General features: G+C 34.0%; 1 protein-coding gene across 1 annotated transcript in view; it reads left to right on the top strand.

Annotated features, from left to right (window-relative positions):
- YTHDC2 (YTH N6-methyladenosine RNA binding protein C2) overlaps positions 1-19,447 on the top strand; it is an 80,922-nt gene that overhangs the window by 20,788 nt on the left and 40,687 nt on the right. Inside the window, 12 exon segments of the mRNA XM_017848444.1 lie at positions 1,064-1,220; positions 4,474-4,579; positions 5,845-5,846; positions 6,356-6,504; positions 7,555-7,588; positions 7,777-7,902; positions 13,502-13,628; positions 13,916-13,992; positions 18,119-18,286; positions 18,513-18,609; positions 18,690-18,776; positions 18,847-18,943. Of these exon segments, the coding sequence (XP_017703933.1) occupies positions 1,064-1,220; positions 4,474-4,579; positions 5,845-5,846; positions 6,356-6,504; positions 7,555-7,588; positions 7,777-7,902; positions 13,502-13,628; positions 13,916-13,992; positions 18,119-18,286; positions 18,513-18,609; positions 18,690-18,776; positions 18,847-18,943 (1,227 nt within the window).

Below are 19,447 nucleotides of genomic sequence, written 5' to 3'. Positions count from 1 at the left end.
GNNANNAAAAAAAAAAAAAAGAAATATTTTGTATTACAAAAATAATAAAACCATCTGGCTTTATTGGGGGAAAAATAAAATAAGCAGGTAGTTTTAAAAAATGTGCTTTTCATATATGAAAATGATGCGTGTACTTAGAGTTCTCAAAAAAGGAGGAGTTTTCTTTTTTCTCTTTATGTGGTCATTTGATCCCTTCATTAATGTCATGTATTTCCCAATGATAGGGGTATACTTATAAACTCCATGGTTAAGCTGCTAAATTAACTAACTGCTGATGAGCTAAGTTGATGAGTTTACCCCTTTATTAAGGAATTCTAAACTTTTATCAAGTTTGTGTCGGAAAACAATTAGATTAAGTTTTATAAGCTTGGAATAAGCAGCTTTTAGAAACTTACCCAAACCAAAGGATGCACTTCATAAGCTCTGATGCTAAAAGAAACATATTTAAATAGATTTTTTATGTATTAAAAGCACCTTAAATTGGACTTATAATTTTTTGTAGTTTTATATTCTGTGGGAAAAAAGGGCAATATAGACAGCCCTCTGTATCTATGGATTCCATGACTATGGATTCAAACAACTGCAGGTTGAAAATATTTGAAAAAATATTGTGTCTGTATTGAGCATGTACAGACTTTCCTTGTCGTTATTCTCTGAAGAATGTAGTGTAACTATTTACCTAGCATTACACTGTACTAGGTAATATAAGTAGTCTAGAGATGATTTAAAGTATATGGAAGGATTTGCATAAGTTACGTGCAAATACTATGCCATTTTTTTTTTTTTATCAGGGACTTGAGCATCCATGAATTTTGGCATGGGGGAAGGTCCTGGAACCATTCACCCACAGATGCCAAGGGACAACTTTACTTTGTCATCTGCATTTCATTGTTGATGTCTAATTATTTCTGAAATTCCTGTAATACAAAATTTTCATGAATATTGATTGACCTTGTCCACATTTAATTTGAATTAGTGTGAAACCCAGTAGTGCCATTGTTTTAAAGACTTAGTGATCAATAATGTTTTAACTGTTCCATGGTTTTATTTCTGTTTACTACAGGATGAAGTGCATGAAAGGGATCGATTTAGTGATTTTTTACTTACAAAGTTAAGAGATTTGTTGCAAAAGCACCCAACTTTGAAACTAATTCTTTCTAGTGCTGCCTTGGATGTGAATCTCTTTATAAGATATTTTGGAAGTTGTCCAGTGATATATAGTAAGTTAAATTGTCAGATTTCTTCTCTAATTTTTATGAAAGAACACTTTTGGACATTATTTATCCTAACAGAAACTGGGGAATGTTCTGAAGTAGAGGCTATCTATTACTGTTCCCCCTGAGATAGGCTTAATAGTACTTCTTTCTGATTTCAACTTCTCCTTTTCTATCAACAGCTCTTTGGTATTGTGTAGTGAGCCTAATTCTCTTATCTTAAAAGGAAATATGCTTTATTTTCACTTCGTGTTCCGTCTTAAATTGTCCTATAACTATTTCCCTTTATTGGTAGATATCTTTAAAAAGTAGTCTGTACTCCCATGTTTTACTTCACATTCACTTCTGAAAATGCTAAAACAACTTTTGCCCTTGTGCTTTATTAAAAACTGATTTTGCCACCAGTCTTTAAAAAAATGATAAATTCCTCTTCAAAAAATACAACAATTAGGCCAGGCGCTGTGGCTCATGCCTGTAATCCCAGTACTTTGGGAGGCCGAGGCAGGTGGATCACAGGGTCAGGAAGATCAAGACCATCCTGGCTAACATGGTGAAACCCCATCTCTACTAAAAATACGAAAAATTAGCCAGGCGTGGTGGCGGGCGCCTGTAGTCCCAGCTACTCGGGAGGCAGAGGCAGGAGAATGGTGTGAACCCAGGAGGTGGAGCTTGCAGTAAGCCGAGATTGTGCCACTGCACTCCAGCCTGGGCGACAGAGCGAGACTCTGTCTCAAAAAAAAAAAAAAACAAAAGTTGTGTTTACTACAATGAAATAATACGAAAATATATAGAGAAAAAGTTCAGTTGCCCCTATCCTTGTGTCATGTCCTAGTTTTCTGATTTATGGATGTTAACAGTTTTATATATATTCATTCTTACTTAATCCTTGCTCATACAAATGTATGCAAATATATACATATTTATAATGTTTACAAAAATCGGTTTTATGAATTTATGATTTATGGATGTTAACAGTGTTATATATATTCGTTCTTCATGCTCACAAAATGTATGCAAATATATACACATTTATAACATTTACAAAATTGGTTTTATAAAAATGAGCACATGGCTAATACATTATTTTCAATTTGCTTTATCATGAACAGTTTTCCAGTTTAGTAACTCTGTATCTAGTTCTTTATTTTAAGCAGCCACATAATAAAGTATTTCATAATATTGATGTGCTATGACTTATTTAACCATATCTTTATTTTTGGACATTCAAGTTTGTTCTAGATCCCCCGCCTTGCCCCTGCCAACAATGTTACAATGAACATCCTTCTACGTATATCCTGATATACTGGATTTCTAGGGATAGATTTCTGAAAGTGAATTTGCTAAATAAGAGTGTATCTATTTTTAATTTTAACAGCTTTTACCATTTTACTTTTCAAAAGGCTGAAATGATTTACATTTCTGAAGTGTGTAGGGTTATTTATTTGAATTTTTACCAGTGTTGTTTGACATTAACCTAATTGCCTATCTAATATTCAAATTTTAGGCAAAAATCTTACTTAGCTTTTCTGTGGTATCTTTTATGGTTGGCTCTCTTTTTTTTTTTTTTTTTTTTTGAAATGCTCAGATGCTGTAATTTGTTTGATAGCATTGCTGCTTCCTGAACTTCATTCTTCATTATATCCCATACTTTCTCAGTCTGGCCTGTGGGCTTCTCTTCTTTTACATGGGGCTTAAATAGTGGTATTCTCTAGAATTATTCCCTTGATCTGTTTCCTTTTTTTCCTGTTCGCTCCATCTTCCTTCCTTCCTTTCTTTCCCACTATTCCCACCGTCTTGTTTCCTGCCCTATGCTGTACTGTACTAGGTATTGGAGATGCATAGTTTCCCTGGAAGCTTTCATTCATGCCCTGGGCTTCTGTTTTTTCTTTTATACTGATGACTTCTGAATCTTTATTTTCAATTGTTCTCTAGAACTCTGGGTTTCGATATTTCTAATATGATCCAAACTGAATACTTCATCTCTTCTGTGAAACCTATTTCTCTTCTTGTGTTACCTGTCTTAATCATACTACCATTGACCTAATCACCTGAATCACAAACCTATAAGTTCTTAACTCCTCATAATAATCTTAGGTGATCAGGCACATCAGATCTGTACATATGCTAATTGAAAGCTCATTTCTCATTTTACATGCTTAAAACCAAACCCCATTTCAGCAAACCTGTTCTTTTCAGCTTTCTTTCTTACCTCAGAGAATGACATTATCATTCACATTTGCAAGCCAGACATCCAAGGACTATATTTGACACTTTCTTATTTTATTTTTTTCCATATCCAATATAATGCTGAGTTCTATGGATTTTACCTCCTGACTAGCTCTAGAAATTGTCTGCTTCTTTTTGGTTTTCACTATTATTAATCTCATTCAGGTTAACCTGAACTGTTGCAGTAACTGCTACTCGGTTTGATGTAGCCATTCTGCTGTCTTTTAAATCCATTCTCCATATTGCAGTCAGAGTGGTCTTCTCTGAAATAGAATTCTGATGATGTCGAGCACCTTCCTGAGCTTAAATCTTTGAATGACCTTTATCTCACGATAAAAACATAAACCCTTAGTAAAACTTATCTTTTCCTCTTACCTCATCTTGAACGATAAGGTAATCTACTCCCACCATTTTTCAAGTAAGTTGGCCTTTTAGTTCCTTGAAACACCTTTAGGTCCTTGAAACTCTTTTCCAGCACAGGGATTTTGCACATGTTGTTTTTCATCATCATTATACACTTTTTTTCTTTTTTCATATGGCTTTGTTGTTTTGTTTATCTTCTTGTTTCTCATTTTCTTAGGATACTTTTCTTGATGCAGTCAAATCCCCCCTGTTATATACTGTCATGGTGTCTTGTACTTACATCTCATAGGACTCTTCACAACTCTGTATTTACATTTATATTCTGGATTTTTGGATTAATTTCTGTCTCTTCTGCTAGCTTGCCTCCAGGAACAGGAAATAGCTCTATTTTGTCTTACCATTTCTGTTTATAATACAGATGATATCAATGCCAGACACATGATAAGTAGACAGTAAACACTAGAGGAAAAGACCCAAGCACATGAACAGTTGTCTAATAGTTGTTTGTAAGTCAAACTTATAGTTAAAGGACAATATTATAGGAGTCACTTGAACTATGAAGTCGCTTTTGGATATTATACTCAGGTTCATTAACTTGGTATTCTCATGTTTTTATGTGAATTTTCTGTAAGATGCAAGTTGAATATTTAATTTTTTTAAAATTATTTAGTACAGGGAAGACCATTTGAAGTAAAAGAAATGTTTCTGGAAGATATTTTAAGAACAACTGGATATACAAACAAAGAAATGTTAAAATACAAAAGGAAAACAGCAAGGTAAATTTTTTAATAAAAGAAATTACTATTGATAATGACTTTGGAGTACTCCATCCTTACATTGTGGAGGTACAAGGACACTTGAAAGCGTTTTTCTCTTGTGTATAATTGTTTAACATTGTATTAGAATATTGTCCCAAATATACCTTTGCTTTCCGATTTGTGTCCAGAAGTTATAATCTATGGAGAGGAACTGAAAGTGGATGCCAGAGTTGAGGAGGTGTCTGTATCCAAAGATTCAGCCACCTTTTAAGGAGGTGGAAGAGTATATGCTGGCTGCCCACAGCATATCTCATAGTGAAGGACTGGAAAGTGAATGGGAGGGAGTGAAAAAAGTAGTATGTGAGTAATTAACTCAACTTTGATAAGATGTTGAGTTTTCCAAATCTTGGTGATGTTATGGGATTTCATTGATACTTTGAATTTAGCATTATTTGCCTGTTAATACATCTCTTGTAATGACTTATATTTCAGCTGTTGAATTAGGGTTCAGATTTCTTTTTCTTAATTTTAACTTCATTATTCATCATAGAAGACTTGACTTCACACTTTGATACCTTGTTTAATTCTATATGCCTTTGGACAAAAATCTGAACTTTGGATTCTCCCCTTGAAAAATGTAATCAGCAATGCTGATTTCACTGGGCAGCACTGAATTACTGATATGTAAGTTGTAAAACTCCTAGATCTTGAAACTTAAAAAATTAAAAAAAATTTTTTTTAGAGACAGGGTCTTGTTCTATCACTCAGGCTAGAGTGCAGTGGTGCAATCAAGGCTCACTGCAACCTCGACCTCCTGGTCTCAAGGGATCCTCCGATCTCAGCCTCTTGAGATGTAGACCACTGTGCCCAGCTAATTTTTTAGGTATTTTGTAGAGACGCAGTCTTGTTATATCACCCAGGCTGGTCTTGAACTCCTGGCCTCAAGCATCCTCTTGCCTCAGCCTCCTAAAGTGGAATTACAGGCATGAGCCACCATGTCCAGCTGAAACATTTGAAGGTGAAAATTATATATAATTGTATCTCAAAAAGCTGGCACGGTGGTAGAAGTTCAACAAATGGTTTTCTACAAACTGCTGTATGAATTTTGGTCATTGATTTAAACAATAGTTATAACATGGATAAAAATACTCTTAATTCTGGACTTACTTAGAAGTAAACTTATTAGTAGGATTTGGAACAATAGATGAATACATGAATGTATTAGCCCGTTTTCACAGTGGTGTAAAGATACTACCCGAGACTGGGTAATTTATAAAGAAAAGAGGTTTAATTGACTCGCAGTTCTGCATGGCTGGGGAGGCCTCAGGAAACTTACAGTCATGATGGAAGGCAAAGGGAAAGCAAAGACCTTCTTTACATGGCAGCAAAAGAGAGAAGTGCAAGCAGGGGAAATACCAGATGCTTATAAAACCATCAGATCTCATGAGAACTCACTCACTATCATGAGATCAGCATGGGGGAAACCGCCCCCATGATCCAGTCACCTCCCACCAGGTCTTTCCCTCAACACCTGGGGATTATAATTCAAGATGAGATTTGGTTGGAGACACAAAGCCTAACCATATCGATGAAGTTTTCAAGCAGTTTCATGTATCTTTGTGTTTCAGCATAACACATTTTTTATTGAATATTCTTAATATGTTTTTTAAAAGTACTACAGAATATGGCCAACTTTTAAGAGCTACCAGATTCACATAATTTATTTAAACAAAGGAATACATTTCAAAAAGGAAAAGATTTGTCTACATATTCTTTCTTTGATAATTAATTTAGAAGAGAAACAACAAACCACACTTACAGAATGGTACTCAGCTCAAGAAAATACTTTCAAGCCTGAATCTCAGAGGCAGAGAACTGTTCCAAATGTGACTGACGAGTATGACTTATTGGATGATGGTGGTGATGCTGTCTTCAGTCAGCTGGTATGATCTCCCTGGTTTCCCACTGATATTTTGTGTGAAAATTGTGTAGGTTAAAGATCATTTTATGAGATTATACCTTTTTTTTTTTTTTTTTTGAGACAGAGTCTCACTCTGTCGCCCAGGCTGGAGTGCAGTGGCGTGATCTCTGCTCATTGCAAGCTCCGCCTCCCGGGTTCACGCCGTTCTTCTGCCTCAACCTCCCGAGTTGCTGGGACTATAGGCGCCCGCCACCATGCCTGACTAATTTTTTGTATTTTTAGTAGAGACGGGATTTCACCTTGTTAGCCAGGATGGTCTCGTGATCCTGACCTCATGATCCACCTGCTTTGGCCTCCCAAAGTTCTGGGATTATAGGCATGAGCCACCGTGCCCGGCCAAGAGATTATAATTTTTTACTGCATAATTGAATGGTAATTATCTTAGTTTATTTTAGACTACAACCAATTTTCCAGAGCAACTTCCTACTCTTTAAAGAAAAATTTACCCTTTTTTTGAGCATGTGACTGTATATAATGCAGATATGCTTGCAGTTTTCTGCCAGTGTTTAAAGTTGTAATGTATCCAAATGAACTATACATGAATTTTTAAAAGTACTTTTAAGGAATATTTTAAAATTGATAATAAAAATTGTTATTTAACATCTTTATGGATATGCACACTAAATATACTATATATATTATGATATATATCCTATATGTTTATAGGATTATAACATGCTATATGTAAAAACATATAGTGTAGACTTATTTGGGTCATGAAACAGCATTTTGACCTTGTGTGTTGTGGTTCTTAAGACTGGCTATACATTCTATCGCCTGAGGAGCTTTTAAAGCCCTGTGGAATCTGACACCCTGCCAACAAGAGATTCTGATGCACTTGCTCTGGGGTGGGACCTGGCATCAGTATTAAAAAGCTCCAGGTGATACTTCCCTTGATGTGCAGTTGGGAAAGAGAACTACTGAGGTGTATGTGCATTTAACAGTATCATATTGGAAGCACGATTAACATTGTGACTGGATCATAGTCCTTTGTTGACAAACTCATTCTCAGATAAAAGCTGAGTATAAGGACAAGATACCGTGTTGTGAGTGATAATGTTTGTGATGAAATGAGAAATTTTTTTATGTGAAAGCCTTTGCTATATAGTATCATAGGATTAGTAGTCCTTATGGCCATTGTGGTCATCTTATGTTCTTTGCAAGCAAATGTTCATAAATTGTTAGGTAATTTATGATAATTTATGATTTTACTGTTTTTTTGTAGACTGAAAAGATGTGAATTGCCTTGAACCATGGTTAATAAAGGAAATGGATGCTTGTCTTTCTGATATATGGCTACATAAAGATATTGATGCCTTTGCTCAGGTCTTTCATCTCATTTTAACTGAAAATGTTAGTGGTAAGTTTATTTTAATTTTAAAAATTTACCCTTGCAGTTATTTATGGTGGAAGTATAGTTTAATTCAAAATGTATGTACTACCAATAATTGCACAACCAAAAATTTTATTTTTTAGGAGTATTTATTTTATTTCAAATGCACAAATCAGGATCTTCTTACTAGCATAGCATAGTAGAAATAAATACTGTGTTAAATCAGAGATTCTTAAGCTCATGTCTCCATTGTAGTTTGAAGAGCTATTTGATTACATGACAATTACGTGCAAAAATGCTTTTATGTGTATGTGTTATGCATATACTCTTGTCTTTCCCTTCCTTGGAAAGAATTTAGATGTCAAGTATTTATTCTCTCACCTAAACCCCTCAGCATTATTATTGTAATTATTATTGATTACTTTCTTCTTGAAATATTTTATTCAGTTAACTTCTGGTATTTCATACTTGGCTTATTTTCTTCTTATTTCCCTGGCTCTGACTTCTTGGTTTTCTTGGCAAGATCTTTTTCTTTTTTTCTGACCTGTAAATATGAAATTTCCTAGGTCTCAATCCTTAAGACCTTAATTCTATTTATACTTACTCCTTAAGGGGATCTCAAATTGTCATTGCTTTAAATATCTATTTTAAATGACCCCTAAATTTACATTTCCAGACCTTACCTACCCCCTGACTTAAATATACCCGATCACTTGTTATCTCCAATTGGATGTCTGTTAGGTGAATAAAATTAAATATGCCTCAAACAACTTCTGATCCCCTCCCTACATATCTTCCTCTCAACCTGCACTTTTTATGTGTTTCCCTTTTCAGTAAATGATAACTATCATTCACCTAGTTGCTAAGGCAGCAAAGCATACAGAAAGTCTACTGTCACATTGCACATATAATTCATTAGCAAATCCTGTTTACTTTGCATTCGAAAATAAATCTGGAATATGACCACATTTCATTTCCCCTACTGTACATTTCACTCCTCTAGTCCAAGCCAGCCTCTCTTCTGGACTATTACAGTAGCCCGTTAACCATTTCTGTTTTTATGTTACTGCAGTCTGTACTCCACAGAAAAGTAAGATTGATCCTTTCATAAAGGAAATTGGATCATTCCACTTACCTGTTCTCAACTCTCCCAGGCTTCCAGTTACACTGTGGATGAAAGTCAGAGTCCTTTCCATGATTAGGCCTCTGGCTGCTTTCTTGATCTTATCTTCTGCCACTCTCCTCCTTGTTCACTGTGCCTAGACACACTTGTCTTCTTGATATTCTTCATGTTTGCCAACACATTCCCTTCTGTGAGATTTTGTTTTGTTGTTTCCTATGCCTAGAAAACTACCTCCACTGGTAATCACACGGCCCAATGCCTACTTATTTAGGTCTCTGCTTACATACTGCCTTCTCAGAGAGGCCTTTTCTGATCACCTTACTAAAATTGTACCCCTTTCTCACTATATCTCCTTACCCTGCTTTATTAATCTTTATTGTACTTTCATTACCTGTCATGTATTTTTTATTTTTCATTACCTATTTCATCTATAGAATGAAAACTACATGAGGGCAGAAACTTTGTCAGTTTTACTTATCTCTGTATCACCAGAGGTTCATCGTTTATTAAGTGCTGAAAAATCGTTGTTGAATAATGATATTATTATTATTATCGTTATTTTTGAGACAAGAGTCTCACTCTATACCAGGCTGGAGTGCAGTGGTGCAATCTTGACTCACTGTAACCTCTGCCTCCCAGGTTCAAGTGATTCTCCTGGCTCAGCCTCCTGAGTAGCTGGGACTACAGGTGTGCGTCACCTCGCCCAGCTAATTTTTTTGTATTTTTAGTAGAGATGGGGTTTCACCATGATGGCCAGGATGGTCTTGATCTCTTGACCTTTTGATCTGCCTGCCTCGGCCTCCCAAAGTGCTGGAATTACAGGCATGAGCCACCGCACCCAGCCAAATAATGATATTACTTTTAAGCATCTTTACCACATGATAATCTGTTGGAACATGTTTAGTGACAGGAAGTTCACTACCTTTCTTTTGAATTGTTTCAGTAGTTAACTTTTTAGTATGTTGATGTGAAATCTAACTACATGGCATTTGCCTTTTTTCTGCTTCTGGAGTGGTCACATGTATTTATACTTGACAGACTTCCAGGTATATGAATATGGTTATTCTTTTTCCTTTAAATTTTTTGTTTTTTGGGCTGACTATACCTATTACTTCAACTATTCTTTACTGTAACATGATATCTGGTTCTCTCCTTCCCTGGTCCATCTTCTCTGGATATGTTCTGTTTTATCCCTTTTAAAAAGCATAGTACCCAGTTCTTAGTAATCATCTTAGCCTAAAACCTTCTACTCTTTACTTACATTAATCCAGCCAACCCCATTGTCTTATTGATTCATGTTGTTTTTGAAATTTTTAGTTCTTTTTTTAAACCTATGATTTTATTAAATTTTTTAATCATCATGTACTTGTTTTGACTTTTTTTGAGCTTGAGACATTCTGTTTATTCATTATAAATTTTATCTTAAAGTTAGATTTGGCCCATTTTTTCTGTTTAACAATTTTAAAAAATTCTAATTGTTATCTATTACATTAATAAGCTTTCTCTGTTTATTAATTTGAGGTGCCTGAGTCAATTATCAAGCATGTGGTATGCTACAAGGGACTTTAGGTCAATATTTGGGTGTGGTTGTTCAAGCAGTTATAATCCTACACATCTTCTAGTCTAACTTCTTAAAAAATAAATGAGGAGTTTTTGACTTTCTTTATTCTCTTTGTAAATGTGTGTTGGCTCCTAGTGATTTGCTTTTCAAAGTTCATTGTTTTGTTTTGTTTTGAAACGGTCTCATTCTGTCACCCAGGGTGGAGTGCAGTGGTGCGATTGTGGCTCACTGCAGCCTTGACTTCTGGGCCCAGGTGATTCTCCCACCTCAGCTTCCAGAGCTTTGGATTTAGATATTTCTAATATGCCCCAAACTGAATACTTCATTTCATCTGCAAAACCTGTATCTCTTTTGTTGAAGAGCTGGCCAGGCTGGTTTTGAACTTCTGGGCTCAAGCGACCTGCCCAACTTTGCCTCCCAAAATGCTGGGATTACAGACCTGAGCCACTGTGTCTTATTGATTTTTTGAAAAATAATTGATGTCCATTTTTAAAAGTAACTTTTTGGATTTGAAAGTGTAGATATTTGTTCGTCTCCAGTTTTCTGGCATTCTTTCTTTTTCCATTATTTAAAAAATATATACTCTGAAGAGTTTAGCAATCTTACTTGAAAGTTAAGGAATTTAAATTCTGAAAACAGTGGCTTTAAAATATTTATGATGCATTTTAAGTACTTAAGTATTATCCTTAGCTTTCTTCCTGATATTTCTTTAGTGAATACTAGACTATAAATTTGATAATGGTCATCCTTTGTAGGCTCAGGTCTCTCTTCTGCTCTTATGTACAGTTTAGTTTGTACATTTCCCAGAGTCCCATATTCTAATGTCTTAAGCCATGTGAGGAAAACTAAAATGTTATAGTAGCTCAATCATTCACTCCTCATCTTTTTATTTCATTTCTAAAATCTCAACCCTTGATTTGAACCAGAACTGAAAATATGTCATATGATTTAGGAAACTCTGGGCTTCATAGATTTCTTTTTAGTACCATCATTTTCCCCATGATCGTGTAGAAGCAGATAATAATCAGTTAAGACTTGACATTCTCTGTCATACTTACTGTACTAGTCATCTATTGCTACATTACAAATGATTCTAACACTTAGAAGCCTGAAACATTTATTACCTCACATAGTTTCTGAGAGTCGAGAATCTGGGAGTGGTTTAGCTAAGTGGTCTGGCTCCAAAGTCTCTCAAGAGGTTGCTGTTAAACTGTTGGTAGGGGCTGCATTAATCTGAAGGTTTGTTGGGGCTGGAGGGTCTGCTTTTGAGAAGCCTCACTTACATAGCTTTTGGCAAGGGGCCCCAGTTTGTTGCTGGCTGTTGGCAGAATAGCCGTGAGTTCTTGTCAACTGTCCTTCTCAGTAGGGCTGCCTTATTCTTCCTGTGTGGCTTCTCTGAGAGTGATTCAAGAGAGAAAGAAAAAGAGCAGGCAGGAAGTTGTAGTTACTTTTTATGACCTAGTCTCCAGAGTTGCACACCACCTCTTTCACATTATTCTGTTTGTTAGAATGAGTCACTTAGTCCAATTTATGGTCAGGGAGAAGGCAATTAGGCTCCACCTCTTGAAGGGAGGAGTGTTAAAAATGTTTTAAATGTTTCACATTTATTCATACCCTTGTGCTCAAAATACACACAGTTTGATACTATTCTCCAAGGCCATGGATTGAATATTCAGTTGAAGAAGTAATTTTCATACAATGAGTACAGATAAAAATAAATTAATCTTTTAAAATGCCTGACCATCCCCGACTTATTGAATCTGAGTCCTGGAGTAAGGTATGGCTATCTGTGCTTTTAAAAATACAAAGCGGAAACCACGATAACAACAAACCCACCCTAAATAACAAACCCCAAAGCAAAATAAAAATACATGCCATTATATATTTGTTCAAATCCATAGAATGCACAAAACCAAGAGTGAATCCTAATGTAAACTATGGACTTTGGTTGATGTGTCAGTGTAAGTTCATCAGTTGTAACAAATGTTCCACTCTGGTGGGGGATGTTGATAATGGGGGAGGCTATGCATGTGTGAAGGCAAGGGACATATGGGGTATACTTGTATTTTCCTCTCAGTTTTGCTGTGAACATAAAACTTGTTCTAAAAAAAAGGTCTTGAAAAAAAAGCTGAGGCAATTTTCTTATCTCTGCCCCACTTTAAAAGAACACTGATTTGTATTGATAATGGGTACCATGTTTCAGAGTGTTTATTGAATAGAAGATAATTGGGTATACATACTGTGTATCCAAGATTAAAAATTTCCTTTTGTAGTTATCTTAAATTTTACTATGGAGGGTTTTTTTCATGAAATCTTTCTGAAATTACCAATTTTGTAATTTAAGCAAATTAGTGCTAAGCAATTATATTGAATTGCTTGAGAAATATATTCTAGGAAGAAACTTCAATAGAACTTTAATTATTTTTCTAATGTAAGGGTTTTATGGGAAATAAACTTTCTGTCAGTGTTAATCCCATTAAGCATCTTACAAAATAGCCTGGAATGGGGGATTAAAAGCAAAGTAAAATAACAACAAAACATTGTCTCAAACTTTGCATTTGAAGCTTTTAAGTATTCATTACTAGTTACTGATGAAAATTAACTTTTAAATTATTTAATTATATCTTGTCATTTGGTAAACAAATAGCTTTCCTTTTCTGTTGAAATCATGTAGATGAGCGTAAAACAGTTTAACCATGATCTTTCTTTCTCCTACCTTCCAACCAACAGTCTTTATTCTATGTACACTAGACGTATCATAACAGATTGCTGTAGATCATCTAAGTTAAGTGTTACATAGTGCTGTCATTATGTAGTTAAGGAGCAAGTCTCAGGCTAATTATCCTGACACTCAATTCTGCTATTTCAAATTTTTTAAAACAGTGAAAATGGTTTTAAGTAGTTTGGAAATTTAAGTTGTATTTATCTTTTCCTTTTTTTAGTTGATTACAGACATAGTGAAACCAGTGCAACAGCTCTGATGGTTGCCGCAGGACGTGGCTTTGCAAGTCAAGTAGAACAGTTAATTAGTATGGGAGCCAATGTCCATAGTAAAGCATCAAATGGCTGGTAATTTTAAACTACATTGATTCTTCATATATCTTTGTATAGCTACACATATCTTTTTTGATTTCTTATGTTTGTCTTTATATTAAAAACTATTGTGTAATAATTGCTGGTGAATTTCTGTTTTAATGAGTTAATAATTTTGAATGACTTGTTTTTTAACTATAATTTATCTTATTTATTTAACAAGTTTTTTGAAAAGACAGGGTCTTGATGTTGCCCAGGCTGGTCATGAACCAGTTTTACAATTTTGATGACATTTTTTTTATATATCTTTTGAATTTTGGCAGGATGGCATTGGATTGGGCTAAACACTTTGGGCAGACTGAAATTGTGGATCTTCTGGAATCTTACAGGTAAAACTTGATACTATTTTAAATTAATTCTACCTTCTTTAAAAGAGCTTCACCATACAAATTATGGACTATGCAAATATAGACCATTTATAGTCTTTTATCCAGAGATTTTTTTTGTAATTCTAAGGAAATTTTCTGTCTGATCTACCATGGTATATTAAATTTTATTTTAAGAAATCAGAAGAGGGATTTCCAATTAAACATGGTAGATACGACATAAGTATTTATCTCTGCATTTTCTCAAACCTTTTACATTTCCCAAAACCTCACTAAAATGACAATGAAGCAATATAAAGGAATTTAAAAGGTGTAAACCAAATTCAAAGAGAATGGAAGAGGACAGGGCAACTGATAGAAGATGTTAATTTTGGGATGATAGATAGCTAATTGATTGACTTAGCAGAACTAGGAAAACTCACAGTGCCGTAGAGAAACAACTCATTTTAGCTTTGGAACTCAGAGGCACATTCAGTGGCCTTTGAGTGAAGCAGTAAAAGAAAATCCATTATCAAAGAGAAAACTTATAATACAAACCTATAGTAAAAGATACTGCATTCATGAAATAAAACTGTGTGCTATCAAAAGGAACAGAACACAAATCTTTGTTCAGATTTTGTCTTCATGAGACCTACCCAAATTTGCCCTATTATATTACAGTCTAACCCCCGCCCGCACTGTCCATCCTCTTTAACCTATTCTATGATTCTCTTTTCTCCACAAGCCCTGCCACCCTCTAATACCCTATATAATTTACTTGTTCACTGTTTTATTGATTTATTATCTGTCTCTTCTCCCTACTAGAATGTAGTAAGCTTATCGTCTGCTTGTTCAAGAACAGCATCTAGATGTAGTAGATGTGCAGTGAATATTTGTGAATGAATGAATAAATAAGAAATAATTCTTATAAATTAAAAATATGATAGCAGAAAAAAGAGTTACAAGATAAAGTTTAGAAAATTGCTTACAGAGTTGGAAAATTGTAGAAAAAAGATAAGAAAATTTGCTTCCTATCTACTCCTTTATTAGGAAACTGTTACAGAATGTGCTTCACAAAAAAGAAGTGAAAACAAAAACAAAAAATGGGGGGAAAAAAACAGGTAGGTACAGCACAGGGGATAGGTGAAAGGAATGCTCAGGATGCTGGTAGAGAGGATTGTTTTGATGACACCAGTGTCTAGTAAGCCTGATCGCATAGGAACAGAAGATGTGGGGCTCTAGAGGGAGGTCTCTGTGGGGTAAAAATTTACCTGGCATTTTCAATCATATTAAAAAGCTTTATGAATCTGTTAGATAATTTGGGAAGAATTACTATCAGATCACAGAAAACTAAGCAAATAAAATTAGACAGTTGTTACTCTAGGAAAACAAAAGTTAAGAAAGGAGGTATAATCATAGTATATTATTAGGCTAAACAGTGAATGTTTACCCAGTCATAGTAAAGTAAAGACTGAATGAAGATTTTACAAAAATTGTAGGAACTGGTGTGGGTGGAAAGTGTAGGGAAGTGGAAGTGGTAACCTCATTTTTCATTAGTTGGAGGTTCACAGATAATGACTACGTTGTTAAAACAATAAATAGCAGAAAATGCGTGTTGCTTAGAAATATGACAGCAAGTGCTAAAATGGCTAAAACAGTAGAATAGTTCTAAGCAGTGTGACTAGGAATTTTTGTTATAACTTCTATAAAACTATTTATTAACACTATGTATATGTATTGCTTTGATTTAACAAAAAAAAAATCACAAGGGAATCCTGTAAAACCAATCAATTAACTGTCTTTTAGATAGAGATTTTAGGTAAATTTAGATTAGATATTTAAACAATTTATGAAGCATTCAGATATTTAAAGAAAATTTTGAATATATAATATATTGTATAATACATTGATAGCTTCTGTTTTCAACCTTTAGAGACTCAAAAAAGAAAACAGTGGAGCCTGAAGTTAAAATATATTAAAATATCTGTTATTCAAGAACATATAAAATGTTTTATTTTACCTGGGTTTTTGTACTTAATTTTATAGATGTGGAACTGGAAATGTAGTCTCAGACATTAGAAGAAATAAATGTTTGAAATTAATTGTGACATTGAGTCTCAAAATTCTTGATAGGTTTAAATGCTATTTCTGATATAGTAGGTTTAGATGTCATTTCAATAATAGCATCCAGAACTTGCAGTCCTTTTATTGTTAACACTTTGAATGTTCCAGACATTCTTATGGTGTTAAGTAAAACTCACTAGATACTACAGGTTACCAGGTGAAGCATTTATCTGGATAATATTTTAATTGTCCTGGCTAACTGGGCTTTCTTTTTATTTGATAGATCATGATATTATCAATTATAAATTTCAGGTATTTAAAATTAAATATATTATTATGTTTACTGGATTATTGATAATTTATATCCAAAGGTTATAGCTTTAAACAGAATATAATGTCTTCTTCATTTATGTGTTAAAAATTAAAAAACAATAAACTTAAAGTGTTTTAAAGTAGATCTTAAAATTTACAAGAACTGAGAACACATGGACACGGGGAGGGGAACATCACACACCAGGGCCTCTTGGGGGATTGGAGATAGGGGAGGGATAGCATTAGGAGAAATACTTAATGTAGATGACGGGTTGATGGGTGCAGCAAACCACCATGGCACATGTATACCTATGTAACAAACCTGCACGTTCTGCACATGTATCCCAGAGCTTAAAGTATAATAAAAAATTTACAAGAGCCAATTATTAAGTTGTAGAAGTTTAATATTTTTCCCATTGAAAACAGTCTTATATTATTTTTCTGCTAAATTCTTTAAGAGAGATTGGATTTAGTTGAACTTCCTAGAACTTCTGTTGATAATTACTAGTGATAGCAATAGTTTACATTTTTACCTATAAGATGAAGAAGCAAGGCATTTATTTCAGTAATTTATATTGATTCTTGCTTTTGGAAAATAGCATAATCAACCTGCTGTTAGTATAGAATTTTCTAACAGTCATGTTAAGTTGGTGCCTATTGAGTTTTTTAAAAATGTGAACTATACATCAAAATATTGTTTATAATAGTAAACAATTAGACACAGCCTATTAAGAAAATATAAATGATAGCTGAAAGTTTGTGGTTTTTAACAGTTTTATTGAGATATAATTAATATACCATGTAATTCACCCATTTGGGTGCACAATTTGATGGTTTTTCTTATATTCACAGACTTATGCAATCATCACCACAATCAATTTTAGAACAGTTTCATCACCACAAAAAGAAACTTGTACCCATTAAGTATCTCTCCCTGTTCCCACCTCAACTCTCTTAAGCCTCCTCCAGCTCTAGACCAACCACTAATATACTTCTAGTTTCTACAGATTTGTCTGTTTTGGACATTTTATATAAATGGAATCGTGATATGAGGTTTTTGTGATTGGCTTTTTTCAGTTAGCATAAAATACCCATGTTGTAGCGTTCTTTTTATGACTAATACATATTTTATGGATATACCAAAGTTTGTTTGTATATTTGTCAATTGATGAACACTCAGGTTGTTTCTACTTTGTGACTATGAATAATACTGGTATGAATATTTGTGTACAAATTTTTATGTGGATATATTTTTTTCATTTCTCTTATATATACACCTAGGAGTGGAATTGCTGGGGCATATGGTAACTCTATGTTTAACCTTTTGAAGAACTGCCACATTGTTTTCCAAAGCAGCTTTACCATTTTACATTTCCACCAGCAATGCATGAGGGTGTAAATTTCTCCACACCCTCTCTAACACGTTATCGTCTGTCTTTTTGATTGTAGTCATCCTAGTGGGTGTGAAGTGGTATTTCATTGTGGTTTTGATTCGCATTTCCCTGACAGCTAATGATGTTGAACGTCTTTTCATGTGCTTATAGGCCATTTATATATTTACTTTGGAGAAATGCCTTCAGATTGTGTTTTTCTAAAAGCATTCATTGCCAAATTTTACTTTGAATAATGTGCTTGAAATCAAGATCATATTATAGCTAGGACATTAAGTGTCACTTACCTTAGCTTCCTTAGGGAATATTGGAAATTTGAAGGACCTAAGGATTACTCTTTTTAATAGAAATTGACTTCGTCTTTTTTTTTTTTTTTTTTTTTTGGGTTTCCCTGGATTTGGAAATCTGGATGAAAGTTCTCTGGTTCAAACAAATGGAAGTGACCTCAGTGCTGAAGACAGAGAGCTCCTGAAAGCTTATCATCATAGTTTCGATGATGAAAAAGTAGACTTGGATTTGATTATGCATCTTCTATACAATATCTGCCATAGTTGTGATGCTGGTAAATAAGTGTTGTCTAAAAGAACTGGAGCAAAATATATACTTCAAGAATTAATATTTTAAGTATACAAATTTTTATATAATTGCATTGATAGTAATAAGCAAATAATCTCATGTCATCTTGTAGTTTACCAGTACATGAAAACGTGATACAGATTTTTATAATTCTGTTGATTGCATCTGATTTCATAGTGAGATTTAATATTAAAAAGTCATTCTTCCCCAAGGTGCAGTACTAATTTTTCTGCCTGGATATGATGAAATTGTTGGACTGAGAGATCGCATCCTGTTTGATGACAAGCGGTTTGCTGACAGTACACATAGGTAAGGGCTAAAGCCTTATGTCTGTTGCTTAAAATAACGGACAGGTCCTAGGGTATATTTTCTCTTTTCATTGTCAACAGATATCAAGTTTTTATGCTTCATTCAAACATGCAAACATCTGATCAAAAGAAAGTATTAAAAAACCCACCTGCAGGTGTTCGAAAATAGTAAGCTTCATAAAATCTCCTTTTAACATTTTTATTAGTTATTTTTTCTGTTTTTATATTAACTTTAAAGTAATATCTTGTTGCAGATCCTTTCCACCAATATTGCTGAAACCAGCATCACAGTCAATGATGTTGTCTTTGTTATTGATTCTGGTAAGGTGAAAGAGGTATGTATGCGTAAGTTGTAGTTTTACTTAAATGGAGAAGATTAAGTTCTACTTCAACAAATGCTTTTATTTATTATTTAGTTATTTTTCTTTTAATTTTACCACTACTCAAGACAGCTTGGACCAGCACGTGCTTTTATAAGCAGAATTTAAGAAAAATGTCTGGTTCTAGATAAATTTAACATACTAAATATTGATTTTACTAAATATTCTGCCTTAAATAATTCAGTATATAGAATCAATTTTGTTATTTTAACTAAGCATACAAAATGTTTCTCTGCCTACCAAATACTTGGAAGAAAATAAAGGGTTTGGTTAGTTACAGTGAAAATGTTGTCACACAATATGGGAATTTGATTACATATTTTTTATGTTTTCCTTCTGCATATGGACATGGATTATGTCCTTGTTGACTATTAAATCTTTAGTGCCTCACCTATAGCAGGTGTTCAAAAGATACTCAGCTCAAGTGAACCATGCTGAAAGAAAGCAAAGAAATAGATA

This window comes from Rhinopithecus bieti, unplaced genomic scaffold (genome assembly GCF_001698545.2).
Source record: "Rhinopithecus bieti isolate Rb0 unplaced genomic scaffold, ASM169854v2 scaffold_31072, whole genome shotgun sequence".
Lineage (NCBI taxonomy): Eukaryota > Metazoa > Chordata > Mammalia > Primates > Cercopithecidae > Rhinopithecus > Rhinopithecus bieti.
The sequence above is the reverse complement of the archived record's forward strand: the minus strand, read 5'-3'. Positions and strand labels throughout refer to the sequence as shown.